At 44.9% G+C, this 22295-nt stretch overlaps 3 protein-coding genes across 7 annotated transcripts; all 3 read right to left on the bottom strand.

Moving 5' to 3' along the window:
- Positions 1 to 572: 572 nt before the first annotated feature.
- On the bottom strand, positions 573 to 3364 carry LOC100824974 (BURP domain-containing protein 4). 5 transcript variants are annotated; one of them, XR_002963711.1, is made up of 9 exons: positions 3246 to 3352; positions 3112 to 3156; positions 2904 to 2949; positions 2748 to 2821; positions 2589 to 2657; positions 2435 to 2509; positions 2278 to 2346; positions 1515 to 1618; positions 1287 to 1429 (listed from the first exon to the last, which is right to left on the bottom strand). XR_002963711.1 is itself a non-coding variant. In XM_024459777.1 (8 exons), the coding sequence occupies exons 4-8, from the start codon at positions 2618 to 2620 to the stop codon at positions 750 to 752; spliced, it is 960 nt and encodes a 319-aa protein (XP_024315545.1). In that variant the 5' UTR covers positions 2621 to 2657; positions 2748 to 2949; positions 3112 to 3156; positions 3246 to 3364; the 3' UTR covers positions 573 to 749. The 5 variants fall into 5 exon arrangements, 4 of the variants coding, with proteins under 4 accessions (XP_024315545.1, XP_003565210.2, XP_024315546.1 ...); XM_024459777.1 differs by having other exon boundaries at positions 573 to 1429; positions 2748 to 2949; positions 3246 to 3364; XM_024459779.1 differs by lacking the exon at positions 1287 to 1429 and having other exon boundaries at positions 1569 to 2131.
- A 7389-nt stretch (positions 3365 to 10753) lies between these two features.
- On the bottom strand, positions 10754 to 18263 carry LOC100843352 (ABC transporter C family member 3). The gene is made up of 12 exons (XM_024458294.1): positions 17822 to 18263; positions 17679 to 17729; positions 15537 to 17299; positions 14477 to 14563; positions 13759 to 14391; positions 13500 to 13664; positions 12510 to 12804; positions 12203 to 12417; positions 11710 to 12015; positions 11548 to 11611; positions 11231 to 11470; positions 10754 to 11137 (listed from the first exon to the last, which is right to left on the bottom strand). The coding sequence occupies exons 3-12, from the start codon at positions 17277 to 17279 to the stop codon at positions 11034 to 11036; spliced, it is 3852 nt and encodes a 1283-aa protein (XP_024314062.1). The 5' UTR covers positions 17280 to 17299; positions 17679 to 17729; positions 17822 to 18263; the 3' UTR covers positions 10754 to 11033.
- A 209-nt stretch (positions 18264 to 18472) lies between these two features.
- On the bottom strand, positions 18473 to 20558 carry LOC100825279 (protein REVEILLE 6). Its single transcript, XM_003565163.4, has 8 exons — positions 20255 to 20558; positions 20103 to 20160; positions 19783 to 20008; positions 19590 to 19685; positions 19403 to 19504; positions 19181 to 19302; positions 18993 to 19052; positions 18473 to 18898 (listed from the first exon to the last, which is right to left on the bottom strand). Exons 1-8 carry the CDS (start codon positions 20368 to 20370, stop codon positions 18845 to 18847), a joined length of 834 nt encoding a protein of 277 aa, XP_003565211.1. The 5' UTR covers positions 20371 to 20558; the 3' UTR covers positions 18473 to 18844.
- Positions 20559 to 22295: the final 1737 nt, after the last annotated feature.

Here is a 22295-nt window from a genome sequence, read left to right on the forward strand (position 1 = left end):
TTCGAATGATCATGGCGAAAGAGATGAGGACTTACAGTCTTGACGGTGACGGCGTCCATGTCCTTGAGCCTCTGGAGGTGGGCCTCGATCTGGCACGGCGTGGCCGGGTCGAACACACCGCCCACGAACCGGTACACATGCGTGAAATGCATATCAGTGGCTTAGTTGCGGAAGGGTTGTTGCATCTTCAGTGTTCTCCTTCTGTTTTCAAGGGTTTAGGGTTTAGGCAAGTTCCTTCCGATTTTAATCTTATGGAAGCCTGTGTTTATCTGATTCAGTTAGTGGCATGTAAGATTACTCGGTCACATTACATACTTAAATGTTAGGGTTGATCTTCGGTTGAATAAACCGATAATCTCATTGGTTAGTCAAGTACTCTTATGGCGGCCAGGCTACCTGGGGGATAGCAACTAGGAGTGGATCAGCTCGGAAGTTTGTATAGATAATTGCTTGCTCTATTCAAGATGCATCCACTGGGAGTGTACCGGACCAAGATAACACAGTACCAGCCCACAGAGAAACTTAGCAGTATTAAAACAACACACATGAGTCCTTTGTCCAGCAAGCACACCTTAATTAATTTAATTATTATATATAAGGATAGATAATTTTGCATCACGATACATCTCATCACGATGCATCTCATCACAACATACGTATATATATTAGCATGGCATGCACTACCAGATTGTGTTGTAGCAGCGTGAGGGTTCCAGAATCTGATAGTGATTTATTACACAATGCTGCATCTAATAGAACATAACATAGTTGTCCGGCATGTAGTGGCATATAGGTTCAGCGAGCTCTCCACCCAGCAGATCAAAGTACTCTTTGTCCCAGTTAGACGTGTCCATGTGGCACATCACTATGGCTGTCACGCCCACCATAGTACTATCTGCGCCTTTGAGCTGCACCCTCAAGGACAGTACATTTCTTGGCCGGTGGCAATAGAACAGCTCGTAAGGAAATGGCATGAGATGACATGCCACCACATCGCTGCCCATCTGGGAGATAGCTGCCACGACGTACCTGGAGCTCGGGTTTTCTTCCCCATGGATGATTGTAATCGCTGCTCGTGGGTGGCTGATTCCGAGTGCTTCGCTGGCGAACGTTGCCATTTCCGAGCGCGATAAGAAGCACTTGTGCGTTTCGCCTTTGTCACCCGGCCCACCGCATGAGCGAAAGGTGTTAGCTATCTGTTTTGCTTTAACTGAGTTGTGCTGTATTTTGAAAATAGAAAGGATGGTGCCCAAATACTTTAACTCCAAGGGAGTAGAGAAAGAATTCTCAGACTTTGGCACATGAGCTCCTGCAAACATGGTGCCTTCCGGAAGTATAACCCCAACGTGCAGACTCCTCTTCAAGAAAAGCATGCCGGTTTGAACTCTCATGTGATGGTGACTTGCTGGTGAGTTAGGAACATCTGAAGCTGCACGGTTATGAACACATGAATGAATGTAAAAATAATATTAACATCAACATGCACATCTTATATTTGGAGATTTAATACTTACGAGGTGTCCCTGATGGAGGCCCATCCCATCGGTGTCGTCTCGTTGGGTAAGAACTCATTGAAAAGGCATTTTCTGTTGTATATATAGGGCAAATTCTCCCGTACCTGTTACTCCAGCAGGATTAAACGGAGTATTACACATGGATATTTTTGTCTTTTCACATTTTCGCATGGATAAAAATAAATTTAGATTTATTGTCTTCGTCTCTCGTGGTCCCGATGCGCGTGGCCGCTGCCACCCTTGCCGCGCCACCGCCTTCCCTACGCGCCGATGGCCTTCGCTGCGCGCGGCCGCCACCGTCACCTTCACGGCTCCCCGTTCCATCCTTGCAGCCCGCACCTTCGACGCCGCGCGCGACGCCTTCCCAGCCTACGGCCACCTCTCCTCCTGACAGATGCCGCCGCCGTCCTCGACCAGCCCTCGCCCAGCATGCGCCGCCGCCTCCGCCCTCCACTCCCTTGCCACGGGAGCCTCCGGTGTCAGTCGGGGTGTGTTTTGGGGATTTTTTTTCTTTGACGAAATTACGTCTTTGGTCTTTATTCTGATTACTCCATCCTACTACTCCACACTTCACAATTGGAGTATTAGGGAGTAGTAACAAATCTGAGCCCTTAGATCTAAAAAATGGACGGTCCAAATTAATTCTGGGGTACCGTAGAAGAGCTCATATATAATATATAGGACAAAACAAATTAACTATAAGTTGATTTAGAATTAACATGTTTTGAACTGGCCGGCTAAGGTAAGGTAGCTGTACACTCACGAGGGGGAGCGAAATAACCCTTGCCGCTCCATTTCACCGGGTATGCACTGGCTCCAAAACCATTTTTTCCTGCATGACAAAGCAAATGACTATGAGATGATTCAGACTTAACGTGTTAATCACCAACTTAGTAATAGCTAGCACAAGTAGTACTTACCAGATGTAATTGGAGGTTCTTCTCCCTTCCCGCTCCATTTTACTGGATAGGCACTCGTTCGAAAACCATCTTCTTCTGAAGGGGATAACAAATTAACTATGAGTTGATTTGGAACTAACATGTTTTGAACTGGCTAAGGTAGCTGTACACTCACGAGGGGGAGCGAAATAACCCTTGCCGCTCCATTTCACCGGGTATGCACTGGCTTCAAAACCATTTTTTCCTGCACGACAAAGCAAATAACTATGAGATGATTCAGATTCAACGTGTGTTAATTACCAACTTAGTAATAGCTAGGACAAGTAGTACTTACCAGAGGTAATTGGAGGTTCTTCTCCCTTCCCGCTCCACTTTACTGGATAGGCACTCGTTCGAAACCATCTTCTTCTGAAGGGGATAACAAATTAAGGGCTCAGCTAAATCAGACTTGGATCGGATGCATTCTCAACTTGGTAAGAAGTGCTAGTACTTGCGGGAAAGTGTGGGCGGAGCAGTTGCTGCGAAAGCACTTCCTTCTGCAGGAAACAATACACAGTAGTATGAGCTGATTTAACATATTCAAGACTTAATTAGTGAGCAGTAGTAGTTAAGATGAGTTAGGCAGGAGAAAAGCTGGTTTAACATGTTACGAAGAGGTGCTAAAGAAACTCGGCCATGCCAATTGACGGGGTACTCACCCACGGTAAAGGATCGACTAGCCCCTTCTCCACTAGTTCCACTACCTATAACACATGTACGTACGTATTTATCAAAGGTGATCAAATATGTCCTTAATGAGCTGGAAAGAAAACAATACGGAGTACATGCTTACCCATGGTGTCCAATGTCGCGTCCCCCCTCTCCAGCGCACTGTAGAGAATGAGAGCGACTAGCACAACATGAGCCATGGCTAATGGTTTCGTCAAACAAACGATTGAAGGTTTGTGGCTCGAATAATGTACCAGGCTGGGGAGTGGGTATATATAGCCATGGGAAAAAGACTTGACTTTGCACGAAATCGAGCCTGAGTACCCTGACAGGTCCAAACTACTGAGCTAGCACATATCGTGTGTGCCGGAATTTGGGCCTGATTCCACGCTTGGGATCCTTTCATGCGCATTGTGCACCTTGCCGTGTGCATGCGATTTGCACTGTTTCTAGATGCCTGAGTTGGAGGATTCGTGTCCTCTTAACATTGTCATGCAGTAATATCACGGCGTAACATTGCTCAGTCTAGACCACTCATTGAAAATCAATGGCACTGGCCATAAGCCTACCGAAACAAAAACATGATTCACATCTTTAGAGGTCCATTTATTTACTATGGTTAAGTATGCTAGGAAAGCAAATTAATGGAATTATATACATATATACTACTCCCTCCAATCCATATTAATTGTCGAAATATTACATGTATCTAGACATTTTTTAGGCATAGATACATCCATATTTTGACAAATTTGAGACAATTAATATAGATCGGAGGGAGTAGAAAAAATTACAAGATAACCCATCAGAGCTGATTCTTGATTTGTTTCACGTCTTCAATGGCAAAAGCCTCGACAACAACATGTTAAGATTGTGGGCTCTATACTGCACAAGGGAGGCCAGACGGATGAGGCAAGCTGACGCGGCCGTAATCCACCCAGTGTTGTTCAACAATGTGACAATCGGCCCAAAAGAATGGCCAAGAGTTCAACAACCAGGTCGCAAAATTTCCTTGAGGATTCTTGGTCAAATTCAAAAGGCGCAAATATATTGTCCTACTCAACCATGCTAAGTAAGTTGTTTCACGTACAGACCTCTAATTGTTGGGCCACCTCATTGTTATCTTTGCTTATAAATGTTTATTTCTTTTGAAAACAACGACCATTGGATCATTGCTAGAAAAATGGTCACCAGTGGCGGGCCGGAAACAAGGTCAGTGGCGGTGGAGTGCCCCGCCACTGAGCTCGCGCCACTAGTAATCCAGAGCTCCAGTGCCGGGTGCAGCCACCGTCACTGGTGTTGTACCAGCACCAGTGGCTGGACGATCCACCGCCACTGGAGGCCCGGAAGCAACACTAGTGGCCGTGGCCCGACCGGCCGTTGTTGGGTGGACATCACCAATGGCTATGAGCAGCCACGGCCACTGGTGCTCTATTGTCGATATTTCAGTTTAAAAATATATTTGTTTCTTTTAAATTAAGCAATTCCTGTAGCATTTACAGTACACCAGCATAATTCACAGTACAATGGCAGAATTCACAGCACAGCAGCAAATATATATATATGAAAAACTGCATCTGGTCACATAACTTATTACAAAAGCCACACATCATTCAATACAAATGGTTTCAAACTTACATTACACATCAAAGTTTCGAAGTTTATCACATGCGAAAGACTAGTTGTACATCCTGACCACCACACCTTCGTAGAAGTCCCCATTCTCCTTCAGTACCTCTCGGTTATGAATTGTGGCGATTTCCCTTTGAACATCATACACGAGAAATGACGAGGATTTAGCGTCTTCTCTTTCAGTCTTCCAGTAGTCTACCACCTTCTTGTAGCTCAACTTTGATGTTGGCCTGAAATTGTTTACTTCGGTTTTCAGAGCCCCCGGGGGCTAAGCTGCAGCAGCAGCACGACGAGTGAGAGAGGGAGTGAGGGAGTGAGCAGAGAGGGGGGGAGAAGAGAGAGGGAGAGAGGGGGAGCTCCGGCAAGGGGGCCGGCCCAGTGAGCCACGCGCTGCCGGCGCCGGCGAACGGCGGTTGGCACGCCATCAGAGAGCTTGAGCTGGCCGGGAGAGGAATTAAGAAGAGGAGACGAAGAAGAGGGACAGAAGGAAGAAGAAGGACAGGATCAACCTTCCCGCAGGCGGCGCCATCCAATTTTGGCAGAGCTCCGCCGCCACCGGTGTGGATGAGCCGCAGCTGGTCTCAGAGACGCGCGAGCTAGACTAGCTGCGGATACAATAACTTTCTTTTATAGAACAGTTACCGGTGGCGGGTAGGTTAGTTGACCGACCACTGGTGCTCGTTGGGGAAAACCCTACCGAACACCAGTGGCGGTGGACAGCCACGGCCACTGGTAGATGAGCACGAGTGGCGGTGATTCTCGTGTCACAATCCCACCGCCACTGGTCTCGTTCCGGATTCCTCCAACAGCCTCGAGTGGCGGTGAGTCTTTTGACCCGCCCCCACCGTCACTGGAGGCCGTGCACCAGAGCCTCTTTCTGGCGTAGTGGATGACTATATTCATATGTCTCCAATTGGCACGGTCGCATACTTTGATTGACTCTGCCGCCCAGAACCTCCAGCGCGCAGAACAACGCGACCGGAAACCGATAAGAACAATCATCGACCTCACCTGGGACTGCACACGGAAAAGGGGGTTACATGGTTACGGAAGGAAGGGCAAGCTTGACCACAATTTGCGGAATGTGCTCACGATCTGCGCATGTAGAGTTCTTCCAATATCGGAGATGTTGCGCTGCAAATGGAAATTGCCAACACTCATTGCGGACCTGGATCTTGCTCAGGATCACCGTCCTCTCTCGGTCCCTGAGATCTCCCTTCCCTGTGAGCTGAAGCTGCGGGTCTTAGGCCTCGCGGCCATGGACCGCTTCATGTGGCGTCAACGATCTAGGTGTGTGTGGTTGCACGCTGGTGATGCAAACACTCGATTCTTCCATCTCAAGGCCTCGGGTCGTAGTGACAAAAATTTCATCAGAAGTCTCTCCACGACGACTGACAGGTTGTGCACCTCCCACGAGGAAAAGGAGATGGCGCAACATTTCATGGACACTATTGGCTCGCCGTCTTCTGCTGGGGTGGTGTTTGATTGAGATGCACTTGGCATGTCGCGATTGCCTCCAGGTCGGCCTGACGGCTCCTTCTCTATTCAAGACCTGGACGTGGTGATCCGCTCGTTGCCGGCTGACTGAGCACCTGGGCCAGATGGTTTCACAAGAAAAAAATTCCAGAGTTTCTGGCCCCTCGTCCGGGGTGATTTCTGGTCGGCCGTCCATCAGTTCTTGAAGGGACATCATTCTCAGCTAGGGCGTTTGAATTCTGCCTCGATTATTTTCCTGTCCAAGAAGCCGGACACTGCCACTATCAAAGATTATAGACCCATCAGTCTCATTCAATTACTTGCCCACATGCTTGCTCCTTGTTTGCCTTCACTCATTGGCCATGGGTAGAGTGCTTTCATCGCCGGCAGGTGCTTGCAAGACAATTTCATCTATGTGCAAGGTTTGGCTAGGCGTTTCCATCGCTCTAGAGTGCCCATGCTGCTCATCAAGCTTGATTTCAATAAGGCTTTCGATTCTGTGTCCTGGCCGTACCTGATTAGCACGCTGCATGCCAGAGGTTTGGAGGCTTGTTGGATTAGCTGGCTCTCGGCTATCTGGGGCTCGTCGACTGTTGGGTTTAGTCCCACATCGATAATTGACTGTGGGGGAGCACAACATATAAGGTGGAGTAAACCTCACCTATTGGATCGGTCTTTTGGGTTGAGTTAGGCTTAAGGCCTTATTTGTTGTGGGCTCCTATGGACCTGGGCCGGTAAGACACCAGCTCATGTATGAGTAGCTGGGCCGAGCCGCTGTGCGCTCTAACAATTGGTATCAGAGCCTCGTGGTTGATCTCCTAGTAATGGGTGATCAATGCCCATGGTCAGAAAAAGAACCTAACATCTCCAGATGACGGGGGAGCCCGTTCGGCCCGATGTGTGACGAGGGAGAATGTTGGGTTTAGTCTTACATCGGAAATTGATTGTGGGGGAGCACAACATATAAGGTGGAGCAAATCTCACCTATTGGATCGGTCTTTTGGGTTGAGTTAGGCTTGAGGCCTTATATGTTGTGGGCTCCCGTGGACCTAGGCCGGTAAGGCACCAGCTCAAGTACAAGTAGCTGGGCCGAGCTGCTGTGCGCTCTAACAATTGGTATCAGAGCCTCGTGGTTGATCTCTTAGTAACGGGAGATCAAGGCCCATGGTCAGGAAAAAAAAAGAATCTAACATCTCCAGATGACGGGGGAGCCCGTTCGGCCCGATGGTGTGACGGGGGAGAATGTTGGGTTTAGTCCCACATCGGTAATTGACTGTGGGAGAGCACAACATATAAGGTGGAGCAAACCTCACCTATTGGATCGGTCTTTTGGGTTGAGTTAGGCTTAAGGCCTTATTTGTTGTGGGCTCTTGTGGACCTGGGCCGGTAAGGCACCAGCTCATGTATGAGTAGTTGGGCCGAGCCGCTGTGCGCTCTAACAATTGGTAAAAAGAACCTAACATCTCCAGATAACGGGGGAGCCCGTTCGGCCCGATGTGTGACGGGGGAGAATGTTGGGTTTAGTCCCACATCGGTAATTGACTGTGGGGGAGCACAACATATAAGGTGGAGCAAACCTCGCCTATTGGATCGGTCTTTTGGGTTGAGTTAGGCTTAAGGCCTTATTTGTTGTGGGCTCCTGTGGACCTGGGCCGGTAAGGCACCGGCGATCATGTATGAGTAGCTGGGCCGATCCGCTGTGAGCTCTAACATCGACGTCAAAGATCATTTGCAATGGGATTCCCGGCGCCTCGCTGTGGCATGCTAGGGGTTTGAGGCAGGGTGATTCTCTATCGCCATATTTGTTTAACCTTGCAGTGGAGCCTCTCAGTGTCGACTGCTGAATCTTGCTTCGCTCCATGACCTCATCAAGCTGCTATCGGGTTATTGTGTCTCTCGGCTTCGGGTGTCCATGTACGCCGACGACGTGATTCTTTTCATGATGCCTGGCAAAGATGATCTGCTCTATCTATCGCAACTTCTTGAGGTGTTTGGCTCTATCTCTGGGCTGCATGTCAACATTGCTAAGAGCTTTGTTCTTCCCATTCGATGCGAAGGGATTGACCTGCAACTGCAAGACTTACTCTCTGTTTTCTCTACGTCGATCAGTGCTTTTTCCCACCACTTACCTGGGGCTACCTTTATCACTTACCATGCCGCGCAAGGTAGTTTTTCAGCCGCTCATCGACAAGATCGCTTCCAGGCTTGCTGGTTACAAGGCCAATATGTTCAGCAAAGGTGGCAGGATCACCCTGTTGCGCTTGGTAATTTCCGCCATCCCTATGTTTTTTTCTCACCGCCATTGATCTTCCTAGCTGGGTGATTAAGAAGATCAAACAGCTTTGCAGAAGTTGGCTGTGGAAGGGAGAGGAGGTGTGCAATGGCGCCAGCTGTCTGGTTAGGTGGGCTGATGTTTGCAGGCCCAAGATATTTGGTGGGCTCAGAATTCTCGATCTCCACAAATTCGCTGCTGCTTTGAGGCTGAGATGGGCCTGGCTGAGGTGGGCTGCGCCTAAGAAGCCGTGGGCTAGGCTGGAGATTCTCATCTCCGCTGCCGACGGCGAGCTGTTCTCCGCCTGTTCTGCGATCTCTATTGGAGATGGCTAGTTGATCAATTTCTGGCATGATGCTTGGGCTTCCAATTGCAGGCCCATTGATCTTGCGCCACTGCTGTTTGTCAAGTCTAAAAGGAAGACCGCTGTGTTGGCAAGCTATCACCGGTGATCGCTGGATCCGCGACCTCCCTTCTGCCGTTTCAGCCGCTGAGCTTCAGGAATTTGTCAATCTCTTTGGTCATGTCTCCTAGGTTAAGCTCTCCCCGGACACCCATGACTCTGTCCAGGGGCGGAGCTACGTGATGACTCCATAGTGCACAGGCACCAGGGTGAGAAATAAAAATTAAGGCTTATTATTCCTTGCAATTAGTAGGTGCACCAGATATTAGCAGGAAGATTGCACCAGGGACGGGTCCCAGCCACCCAGGCAACAAAGGCTCGTCCCTTTGGATTAATCTTCTTTCTTAAAAAAAATTGATTTGATGTACATCATCACTAGTTCTAGAGTGAATAAACATTTTTTTTAGTTTTTACAAATTCTCTCTGGTAATTGGTAATAACCATATTATATTAGGTTTAATTTTTGTTTGTGAATGCGATGAATCTTTGTTAAGTCATCAATGTTTGAAGCCTCATAATCATCACTTGATTGCTATTTCTCACCCAAAAAAAATCACTTGTTTGCTACTGTATACTATGCTTTTCCTTATGTGCTTTTGTGTAAATGCTAAAGCTGTGCACCCGGGTATTTTTTTTCTCTAGTTTCGCCCCTGACTCTGTCGCTTGGAAGTTGAGTGCCTCGCGTGTCTTTACTTGGCGTACTTTGCACAGTTCCAGGTTACCTTTAGGCAACCATTTGGTGAGATGTTTTGGAACTGTTGGGCTCCGGAGAAGTGCAAGTTCTTTGCTTGGCTGCTTGTGCAATGTCGCGTCCCTGCTGATCTCCTTGAGAGGAAAGAAATTTCTAATGATAAGTGGTGTCCGTTTTGCCTGCATGCCTTGGAGAATGCTGGTCATATTTTCTTCAATTGCTGTTTCATTCGGCACATAGGGCGGGAGTGTTGGAAAGTGTATATATGGCAGGTGCTAGTAGCCCGCCATCTCCTCCAATCTCCTGTATAGTTCCCTGGTATAGGACTAGCTTCGAGATCAAGCCTAGAGATTGTAGTTACCTTGTATCATCCGTGTAATCCGTGATTGATTGATCACACTGGAATATATATGAACCATGCGGCCTTTCACAGGGAGATTGCGAGCTGGATCATAATTCCTGCTTTTGACCCGGCTGGCTCGGAGCCCTCGTCTTCCCTTAGGCAATGGTGGATTGGCCGGGTGGAGCTCTTTCGATCTTCCTACTCCAAGTCCAAAGCCAGGGCTGCCACGTCCCTCTTCCTGCTTTCCCTTTGGACCATATGGAAGGAGCGGAACAATCGAATTTCCAATCACTCGCGGAAATCTGTTGGTGGTGTTGTACTGTTGTGTCCTGGATCAAGACTAAGGCAAGCCTGTGGAGCCTTAACAACACATCCGGGCTTAGGAGCTGATGATGTTCCCTAGTTGATCCCCCTCTTCTGTTTTTCATAGTTTTTGTTTTGTGTTTGTAAGCTCCCTGAGTTGAGCTTTCCGCTCGAATCTCTTTGATATATAAATAGCACATCGTGCTGTTTCACATGAAAAAAAAACTTTCTAGAGTTTGATCAAATTTATAGAAAACTCCACCAACATCTACAATTCTATATTAGTTTTAGTAAATTTATCACGATATATATTTTCATAGTATACTTATTTGACGATGTAGACATTAGTATATCTTTCTACAAACTTTATGTTGTTTGACTTAGGATAGTGATTGAAAAAAATACTATTGCATATGCCCGCAGTGAAAAAACAAGAGCTCACAATCCACTGACAATCTGAATTCCTTCTTTTGCCACGAACGCATAAAGTAGTCTTTTTTTCAAACGAACAGTTTGATCATCATATACTATTGTCCAGATGTTGCGATAAAAATTCCGTTTGTACATGAATACTCTCCATCACTCTATTGACGTGAAGATAACAACTATATTGAGTATACGCACGAATTTGTTCCATTACAATTATCACACGTTCTTGTGACGAAGAAATATAGAGTTTCTGAACAACCGGTTTTTTTTCTTCTAAAGAATAAACTACCAGGAAATTTTAGCCAGAACGTGCGCTTCAAGTTGGAAAGCAGGCTCGAATAATTCAAGCCCTTCTTGCATCTTTCACCTAAAATTTGATCCCATGGTATATTCTGACACGAGTTTGGAAAACAAGGATGAAGTGTCTTCAAGCAACGTCGCAGGTGAGTCGTGCTCTGCAATTTCACCTGGTTTACAACATAACACGGTTAAACCGGGAGGACAACAAGTACAGAATTCGGCACTTTTGTCTTGTATAAGTTTTAAAGCGAGGGACTAACCGTTGTCCAGAAGAATGACCTTCTCACTATCAAGAACTGACGTGATACGATGCGCTATCGTAACTACTGTGCATTCGGTGAAGTGCTGCTTTAAGGTTTTTTGAATCAAACTGTCGGTTATTGGATCCACTGAAGAAGTTGCTTCATCCAAAACCAAAATCCTCCTCTTTCTCAGTATAACCCTTCCCAAACAAACAAGCTGCCGCTGACCCACGCTCCAGTTTTCGCCGTTCTCTATGACTGGATTCCGATTTACAAGATCACCAGTAAAGAAATGGCATAAAACAAAACAGTTTAGTCAAGGGACATTCTGGTACCTGTAGATTCAAGCTTATGCCCAGTCTTTCTAATTTCATCTCCAAGATGACACGAGTCCAATGCCTAGATAACAATAGGACACATAAACTATTTTGGCCATGCCATCAAAATACTACTGTAGCAAATACGGCAATGAAAATAACAAGTAAACTTGGAAGTACCTCCCAGATTTGCTCATCACTATATTCATTCAGAGGATCGATGTTGCTGCGCAGAGTCCCCTCAAACATAACAGGATCTTGTGGAATGATGCTCAGTCTTGTCCGTAGGTCATGCAGCCCAATGGTGCAGATGTCTATGCCATCTATCAATATTTGCCCAATGCATGGATCGATGATGCGGAATAGTGCCTGTATCAAGGTCGACTTTCCACCACCTGTCCTTCCAACTATACCGGTCTTCATTCCTCCTGGTAAGGTGAAGGTCAGGCCTTTCAAAACAAAACGCAATTGCGGTGCATATTTCACCTGGATCACATACATCAAAACTGTCACCAATTACTAATAAACGAAAGTGCGAATACTTGAGTAATATGACTAATATCTTGATAATGAAGGTGAAAACATGAACTTTGGAAGTCCCACCTACATATATACTGATGTAACTAGCTGCAATAATTGTAAGAAGAGAATATATAAAGTTCAAGAAACAAACATAAACGTTACGAAGCTCGATTTCTCCCTTTGCTGGCCACTGGCAATTCGGTCTACTTTCTGATATTGTAAGAGGTGGCTCAGAAGGAATAGTCGTGTATTGCAACATTCTTTCTACAGATATCATTGAATTTTCCAAACAACACAGGACCGCAATAGCCCACCCTTGTAGCATACCCAGACTTAGTCCGTAAGTGACTGCAAGGCCAGCTGTCTCTGTATGAATATAATATAATTAGCACTAATTAATGATGTTAATACACATTGTAAACGAATTTTATCTGACTAACAAAAGCATGTTTACTTACTTGGATCGATTAGATCAGTTGGGAAGCTGACCAGAAGTATTAAGGAGAACCCGAAAATAAATAATGAAAGAATATCCAAGCGCAAGCTCAGCCATTCCAATGCAGCAGCATTATATAAACATGGCCGAGAAAAGTTATCCATCAAATGACCGGTAGAACTGATGAACTGACCTTCCTTATTAAAGCATCTAATGATATTTGAGCCAGTAATCGATTCAGCAAAATGCTGCATCACAGGGGCTCTGCAAACTCCAATTAACCTTTGCAACTCCCTAGCAGCATTTATGTAATATCGCTGAAAGGGAAGGAAATGAATGATGATTAGTAAAATAACATGAGGTGCACCAATGAATTTCGTATAATACACATATACATAATTTTCATTTGGACGTGCAATATGGTGAGCATTATACAGAAAATGTAGTATCATAAGGAATAACTTATTAGTTTGCCAAAATATGTTTACGAAAGGTTAAAGTGCACGATTTATATGATCTCCCTGTTAAATTTCTACAGTTTCTGACGGGAAAAAAATTCTACAGTTTCCACTTGAGTCCCTAACATTGAGAACTGCACCTACCAATTTAACACATGATATTCATGTGAAATCACTGAGATTAACAACTTACCTCAGAACAAAATTGTTTGCTTTCGGTTCAACTGCAGTCATTTGTCAGAACTCAGAACTCCTACTTCAATAGGTAGAACTGCCTTTTGCTGCACAATTTCTGATTGCTAAATTATGTTGGATTTGACCTTGATCTACCCTAATTTCCTTATGCAAAGTCTTGGGATCATTCTTGCATTAATAATTAGCTGTGAATCAACGTGCGCATACTTTCTCTATGAATGACAAAAATGGTGGATACCAACCAAAAATTCGAATCAAACAGAGCAAATTACATACTCCGTTTCATAATTCTTGTCGTGGTTTTAGTTCAAATTATGAAACGGAGGGAGTACTATATAATAACTTGAGAAGTATATTACCTGATACCACAGGGATGCAACAATAACGGGGACAAAAATTACAAAGACTGGCCATGCAACCCTTGACATTAGAACAACTGTTCCAACAAGTTCGAAGGCCGGAAACAGAAGGTAGCCCATCAGGTCAAAAATTCTGATATCCACTGCGCTTTGGTCGGTCGAAGCCTGCAATTTGATTTGACTTTCAGCGCTAACCCAATCAAAAAGCTAATAGCACTCCAGGGACACGTAACATAAGTTTCTAAAGCTAACATCTTACTCTATTCAAGATGCGTCCACTAGGAGTAGAGTCAAAGAAAGACATCGGAGCTCGGAAGATGCATTGATGCATCTTATGAAATAGTATAGTGGCAGTCTTACATCCAGCCATGACAAGAAGATGGGACCGTATGAAGATGCACAATGAGGTAACAAGTGCTAATGCAACATATACATTTATCATCATTAAGCTACTGACTGGAGGATCCACATCTTTAGATATTGGAGCTGCCCAAGCCATCCATAAATTGCTTCCAATTTGAAGAAATTGAAAAATGATCTGAGATAGCAAAATAAGTGGCACAAGTGCTCCCTTGTATGCCATTGTAATATATTTCCAGTAGACAACAAATCCAACCCGGCCTTTCTCCCTCTCTTCTTCTTGTACAAGTTGACCATTTCCAACAATTCCTTCTCCTTCAATTTTATGATCATTTTCCCCGTCTTCTGTGAATAGGGTGCTTCTATTGCCATCAGGATGATGACTACTATCAGAATGACTACCTGGAAGCTCCAACATGTCTAGAGTGGATAAGGCATCCTTATGTGACACAACTAATTCCATTAACTCTTCTCCAGAATTAATAATTTCAGTGTAATCCCCTTTTTGTGTTATTTTTCCATCTTTCAAGACCTGAAATGTGAAGGGAATAATTGAAAAGGAAAATCTTCATGCATGTATCATAAAGTAGAGACTTAGACATCAGAAGCCAAATTACCAGGATAACATCAGCTGAGGGTAAGAATTCAATATGATGTGTAACATACAAGACAGTTTTTGAAGCTAAAATTCCAAGCAAGCACTCCTGCAAAAATATAAGTCATAATCAAGTTCTATTTGATAGAAACAAATATTTCATTCACTCCAAGATCATACTCAAGGACATAATAGCTCAAAACTGCTTAGCCAATATAAGCCAACCCCCAAATAATATGATTAAAATAACTATGAAAAACATCATCATGGAATGGACATAGAAGCACATTGCGTCTCCCATCCTAGATGAATTCGAGATAAGCTACTACTTCTATTCCAAATTTGATTCATTTTAGTGAGATAAGTATATATTTGTAGATTTGTTTCTCTAGGAAACAGATGTCGACCAGATTAGCCTATCTAATGGTTGCCAGTACTAGTACTCGGATAGATTGGATAGAAAAAGGACAAACCATACCGAAAAATAAGGCATTCACGCTACTTGGTTCTATGTGCATCAGGCTGAAACTACATCCATGTTTAAACAATATAGCGGATACCGAATAAACTATTGGATGCGAAATTTGTATGTGGTCTGCACCAGAAAAAAAGGACAAGAGGCTAAAACGGGAACTATTTCTACGTTGGACTTGATTTTACGCAACCTTATTTTCGTACGAACATTTACAAGTGTGCACATAGTAATTCTACAAAATTACATGTTAGTTTTCCGGCATATTTTTTTAATTTGGCATTATGTTTTCCCGCTGAGGGCATTAGTGCCCGAGCCGCAAATGTTATTTTGGGGTATAAGAATACGAATTGCTACTACTGATCTGAAGTTTAATTTGACATTGCAGACACCAATGATAAGAAAGGAGAGAAAAGATTTAGTGATTTTAAAGTTTCGACACTACCCTTGCAGTGACGATCGGAGAGAGAGCATGTGCTAAACATAAAGTGTAATCATTTTACTTGAACAAATATTTAAACAATAATACGTGCATAAATCAACTAAAGTTATTTGTTTTAGCATGCATTGTTCAGTGTACGTTGAGAACAAGCAAATAGAAAATCTATACCTTGAATAAGTGCAACCCAGTATGAGCATCAACCGCACTAAATGGATCGTCAAACAGAAAGATATCAGCATCTTGGTACAAAGCACGGGCAATTTGTATCCTTTGTTTTTGTCCGCCACTAAGGTTAATGCCTCTCTCTCCTATAATCGTCTGGTCACCCAGCGGTAATATATTCAGATCCTTTATCAGAGAGCATACTTCAAGGACCTTTTCATACCTTTCCCTATTCATTTGCGTGCCAAAAAGTATATTGTCTTCAATTTTCCCACTTTGTATCCAAGGTGACTGGCTGACAAAAGCAATCCTTCCACAAGTTTGAACTTCTCCTGACAATTTTGGTATTTCTCCGAGTATGCAAGACAGTAAACTTGATTTACCAGATCCAACTGTTCCACAGATGGCAACCTTCATACCTTGTTGTATACGGAAGTTCAGGTCTTGCAGAGTAGGCACTTGCGAGGACCTATTCCAAGAGAAATGACCGTTCCTTATCTCAATTGATACATCGGTGGTACCTGTCAGAAGTTTAGTTACAGCATCACACGATAGCTCCTCAAGTCCTAGAAATGAGCATATCCTATCAAGTGATACTTTGCTCTGGACGGCCATAGAGATTGTGTCGGGGAGACCATTGATAGGTCCTTGAAGCTGCCGAAATGTTGCCAAAGCAGCTAATACTTTACCAGTTTCTAGTGGAATGCCCAAAAGGATGCAAGTTCCAAAAGTGATCATAGCAACGAAAGCAGGAGCACCAAAGAAGACAGATATAAGCATAGCCGAAGTGTATACGTTTTTCTTTAGCCAATTCATCTCTTCCTTCCTCAACTCCATGATCTTGGACAAGAAGATCATTTCCCATCCTTGAAGCTTGAGAACACGCATGTTCTTCAAGATCTCAGACGTAGCCCTCATCCTGGCATCCTTGGCACTCATCGTTTTCTCTTGATAATTTTGCTCCATCCTCCCTATTGGTATATTAGCCAGCATTGTCAAAACAGTGGCAGCAAGGGCGGCAAATGCTGCCAAACCAAGTGTGGAGTACAAGATAAGCATGGCTAAGATAATTTGCACAGGAATCAGCCAAAGATCGTGCATGCACCGACTGAAACCTGCCACGCACTCGGCATCAAGGCTCATAACATTGATCATCTCTCCACTTGAGCTGCTTTGCCTGGACTGATTAGAGAGGGCAAGGACTTTTTGGTAAACAATAGCAACAAGTGCTGACTGGGCACGCACGCCTACTTGTTGTAGTCTGAAGTGCAAATGCCTTGTTGAGAGGCCTTCAATGAATTGGGCCGCAACAAATGCCAATGCTAATAGGTAGCCTTGTTTACTGTATCTTGGGCTTGTATTCAGGTAGTCGATAAAGTACTGAATCAGGTAGGGACCAACATATGAAGCAACAGCACTGAGTAAGGCATAAACTGCAGTGACAAGGATTAGTCTCCACGTTGTGAGGAAAATAGCTTTGGCCAGCTTAATGCTTGTGTACTGCCTTGTTGCAGAAACCCACTCAAGCTTTGCCTTGATGTTAGGGAGGACCCCATGAAAACTGTCATGGTCATCCAAGAGTGGCACATCATCAAGATCTAGCGTTTTCCTTCTGCCGAGATCAAGTAAAGGGCCCATCCAAGAGAAAGTGATAATGCTAAACCATCCAGCATCTGTGAAAAGTGATCTATTACTGCTCGTTGCCCCAGATTGGGAAGAAGCTGCCTTGTCCAAGAGTGATTGCTTCATGATTGATAACCTAATAACTCCTGATCATCAGAAAAAGACGTAATCCTTAATATAATTATTAATGCGGGGAGCAGAGCATAGAACCCTCATGTTTTATATAAAAGAAAAACCAAGATACAGATCTCCGGTTTGCGTAAAAAAGCCAATCGAGTTGTTTGCCCAGCAATTAAATCTAGGGGAGAGGGCAAAAACAACCAAGAGAGACGATTGATACAGATCCCAAATCTCAAGAAACCCTAGTACTAGCATGACGCAGCTGCTTACTGAAAGTTGTCAGATCTGGGTTAAAACTCATTAATAAAATGCACAAGAGGAAAAAAAAATATGACACAGGATGCTGCAGTCCACCATGAATGAATTGTAAAAGATAATATAAATCGAAAAGTAGGCATCATCAACCTTTATCAGATGACGACTCAGAACGATCAACAGTTAAACAGAAAGATCAATCTGCAGCAAAAGAGTAGTATGTTCTTATTTATTTTCAGATTCCAAGGAAAAAAAATCGAAACAGAGGAAAGGGCCAAAGATTATAAGAGTACCTCGCGCTGATTAAAGTCGTTTGGCAGTCGCCGACGACTCAACAGAGTGCGCCCTCTGTTGGGATATGTTGAGCCTTCTTCGGTTGTTTAATTTTTTCTGTTTGTGACGGACCCAAAATTTATAAATCCTAGAATCGCATTCGTTTTATATAAGAACTCTGCTTCCCTACTTCTTTTTTTTGAGAGTACAAAACAGGAGATTACTTGCAACTTTTTTAGCTAAAAAAAAGGAGATTAGTTATTAACCGCATGTGGTGGCCCCAACACAGAGCCGCTGGATCGGATGATGCATATACCAACGGTTGGGATGAGGGCACAAATCCAGTTGTGACGCGCGAGAGCTACCTTAGGAACTGCGATCTGCTTATCCTAAAAGAAAAACACCCCAGAGTGCAAACACTGTTGCCCACCTACCAACTAATAACATAGAAACAGAGCAGCTCTGGTCACCTGGACAGAGCAGAGCACACGCTTTACACAGCTCCATCTGATCTACTCCAACCAAGAATGGCGCATGAGATCCATGTCCACAACATTTTCCATGCATATGGATCCTGACCTTGCCACAGATAGAGCCAAAAAACTCCCATATATTTCCTGTTTTCAGTAAATAGACACTCCCAATCAGTTGTTCAGAAGTGCTACTACAACTTACAGTGAAATATTCCATATATTTCCTGTCTTCAGTAAAAAAAAATCCCTACATTTTCTGGGACGTTGAGCACATGTTACAACTTTCAAGTCCACCAAAAGGATATCAGTAATACAGTGCTACTGCTAGACAGTCTCAACTCTGAAACACAAACTCCCGAACTCCCTACAAACAATGCTCGTTTTGTATATCCAGCTCTTCAAAAGAATCACCATTGGACTACATTTAAAAAATATATATATAATTTCCATTAGACTACATATATCTGTATGTATCTATTCCAACTTCCCAACTAGTTGTTCTTTCAGTCCTGCAGGCACTACACTTGTAGTAGTATGTTTTTCCTTTTCAGGTTGCATTTTCTGTGTACTTTATAACTGGCCAGACAGGGGTCGCCCCGGGTCATACCTCGACAGCAACCTCCTCTGTCCAAAATTCAGACAACGAAACACATGCAGGTTAACCACCATTAATTCCACTGTATTGTAAGTACTAATTTGCAGAGAATTCAGAACTCACGATGGGCTCGAACTGGGGCGCCGTCAGGTTGGCCTCCAGGTTTCTCAGCACCAGCAAGATCTGCACCATGTAAACAAGAAAAACGTTGTGTCACTTTGCTGAGAACCCATCTTTCGTGGAGCAGAGCAGGGGAGGGGAACAGACTTGATGCTGCGAAACATCTGCACCATGTATAGGTCAGGACTTACCGTCTTGACGGTGATGGCGTCCATGTCCTTGAGTCTCTGCAGGTGAGCCTCGATGTGGCACGGCGTGGCCGGGTCGAACACGTCGCCCACGAACCGGTACACCTGCGCGAAGTGCATATCGTCTGCAAGAGAGGCAAAAAACAAGATTCAGAGTTCAGTTGACCTGGGCTTGTGCTACAGAATTGATCGATTTGATCTCATTGAACGATGTAGATTTGTTACCAGGCGACAACGGAAGTGGAATCGTTTCGTCCACCGATGCTTCGCTCGCGCTGCCGGTTCCGGTGCTAGCCCAATCCATGGATGATGACGAAGAACTGCCGCCTGAACGACATTCGATTCCAGCTCTGGATGATCAAAAAACGTGGATGGTGTGTACAAAGGGAAATCGAAGGACGGTAACACGTACCTGGATGTGCTGCTCCGGGTGTATCAGTCGGGTTTCCGCCATGGCTCGCCCAGGACGAAGGGCCTGAACTGTCTGCCCAGTCCGAACTCTGCATGTCTGAGAAACACATTCAGGAACATATTGTCATTGATCGGAACAGAAGCTAGTTATGCAAAACTAAGTGGAGAAATTAACTGGAGGCAGAGTCGCTTGCCATTGGACGCAGGAAGAAGGCCGGGGCAGCTCCACCCGATGGAACTCTGAAGAAGACCGGGTGGACACTCGTGCGGCTGGCCGTGCAGCACCGTCATCGGACTGGGAACCGCGCCGCTCCCGGCCGGCGCCTGCAACTGCGTCATGCCGAGACTGCGAATCGGGTGGTGCGGCGGCAGCCCGAGCTTCTGCACCTTGAGGAAGTACTTTTGGGCATGGCTTCGTATCTGCACGAGTGAACATTGCGTCACCATTTTACGATCCTTGCATGCATTTCTCAACACAAAATAATCGTCAAAGGTTGATCCGAGTTAGTAGCACCTGTACGGTGGTCTTGGTTCGGACGTGCTCCTCGATCTTCTTCCAGTCGCGGCCGAACCTGCATGAAAGCAAGCAAAGCACAAGTGATTGGTTGGCAATATTCAGGCTTCTTCTTCAGAAGAGAGCAGAGCAATCGATTCCATGCGGCTGACCTGAGCATGGCGTCGAGGAATCGCTCGTGCTCGTCGGGGCTCCACCTCTCCCTGGGCCTGCTGATGGTGTATGGCTTCCTCGCCTTCTTCCCCGGCCCCGGCGGCGTCTGCTCCATGCTCTCGGGATCACTTCTTGTGCTGCTCGCCACTTGCGGTCTGCGGTTCGGAGCCAGCTAGTTAAGGATGATCGGCGGCGATGGAACGAACTCGAGCTGGCCTAAGAATTAGGCGAGAGGAGAGGGGTTAACGCGCCTTTGCCGCGGAAATGCCGTTTCCGGGAAGTCGGCCGGCACGCCGTACGCGCTAGTAAAACCAGATGAAATACGGACACCAGCTACGTACGTGGCCTCTTCCCCGCCAGGATTTTACTCCGCGTCATTTCCTGATGAGAGGTCGCGTCAGTCACATTTCTTCGATCTGGATACATAGAGCTGCCTGTTTTTGCCTTGCCCAAAAGGGAAATCTTTGTGTGTTAATTTGTGACATGTGTCCCGATTACCAGACAAGCTAAGCTAGGAGCCTAGGATATGGAACGGCAGAGCACACGCACGTCTTGCACGTTGCCCAAAACTCGGCGGCCGGCGAATCAGCCGGAGAAGAGGGATATCTATCGGCACGTGTTTCTGGTCATGGGAAAAGAAAACCAAGGCAAAAACATGTATTCCTCGTGAGGTTAATTTATGGGTGGACTATATTTAGGACACGCCTCGGTTGAGGACTTCAAAGTGATGAATCGGAGAAGGTTCACTCAGCACGTGTTCCTGGTGCTGCTGCATAGACTTCAACCAATAAACGGTTTTGCTAAGAAATTACTATTTCTTACTGGATGATAGCAACCTTTTTATTCGATCATTAAATTTTGTGTAAGATTAATGTAGGTCTATTGGATAAGAAAATCTTCATTGATGGTTACGGTTGTCGACTGAGATATAACTATTTTCCTAGGCTACCGAGAAATAGACACTCCCATAAATAAATATCAATTGTGCTAATCGACAGAAATCCAAACATTGGCACTCAAGCAGATTGACAAAAGTATGGTCCACACGTCAGCCCTCTAGCACTCAAGTGAACAAGGTTTTGTGGCTGCCCGGTCATGATCTGGGTCGAACCACCGGTTTGGGCCTGGTCCGACCACGACCGGAGCCCACCCTATGCCAATTGTAAGAAGAAGATGGGGCGGAACTTCTCATTTCCCTCCCGCACTATTCTTCCTGCTTCTGTTCTTCCCGCTCTTTCTCCGTTGGCGCCACATGAAGAAAAAGCAATGGATATAGCCGAAAAATTTGAGCTCTATGGGGACTGTCATGTGATTCTACCATCTCCATTGTTCGATTTTTGGTCGCACTAGTTCGTGGTGTCCAATTTGGGAATGAAAGTTTGGGCGAAATTGGGAATTTTGAATGGGCCTCTGTTACCATGATACGAAAAGGCACATGTTCTCTTCATGAAACTGATGTTGTTGGCTGGCTGGGTTTAGCCGCCTCCTTAAAGGAAACTAAATACTCACTAGCGCTTAAAACGATCAAAGATATCTTGATTCAAGTTCAAACAAGTTGTGACATCATTTTCTTTCTTACTAGAATACAGTTGTGACATCATTTTCTTTCTTACTAGAATACAGTTGTGACATCAATTATGAGTCATTTTGAAACTAGAACATCGTAACGTCAACAGCAAGGCATTCTGTAAACTGATTATTCTAATTTCAACACCACAACATTTATATATCAACAAATAACAAAACCAGATCAAGTCCCACGTCCTGGTACTTTTTTCAGAAAACAGGCTCCATTTCCATGTCCATATTCTGCAATAGATCGATTGCAAATCGAAGGAACAACCTCAAACAATAGACGAGCTGGCATTAAAGCACGCAGTAAGAAGCTAGTACTGTCTCATTACACTCAGAATAACCTCTTCTTAGACAGCTCCAAACAGGGCAGAAAGCTAAGGTGGTAAATACTCCGTCGTCTTCACTCGGTAATCCTGCATTGATAATTGTTCCTCTGAAAACACCATCCATACTCATCTCCTGACA

This window comes from Brachypodium distachyon, chromosome 2 (assembly GCF_000005505.3).
Source record: "Brachypodium distachyon strain Bd21 chromosome 2, Brachypodium_distachyon_v3.0, whole genome shotgun sequence".
In the NCBI taxonomy this organism is placed as follows: domain Eukaryota; kingdom Viridiplantae; phylum Streptophyta; class Magnoliopsida; order Poales; family Poaceae; genus Brachypodium; species Brachypodium distachyon.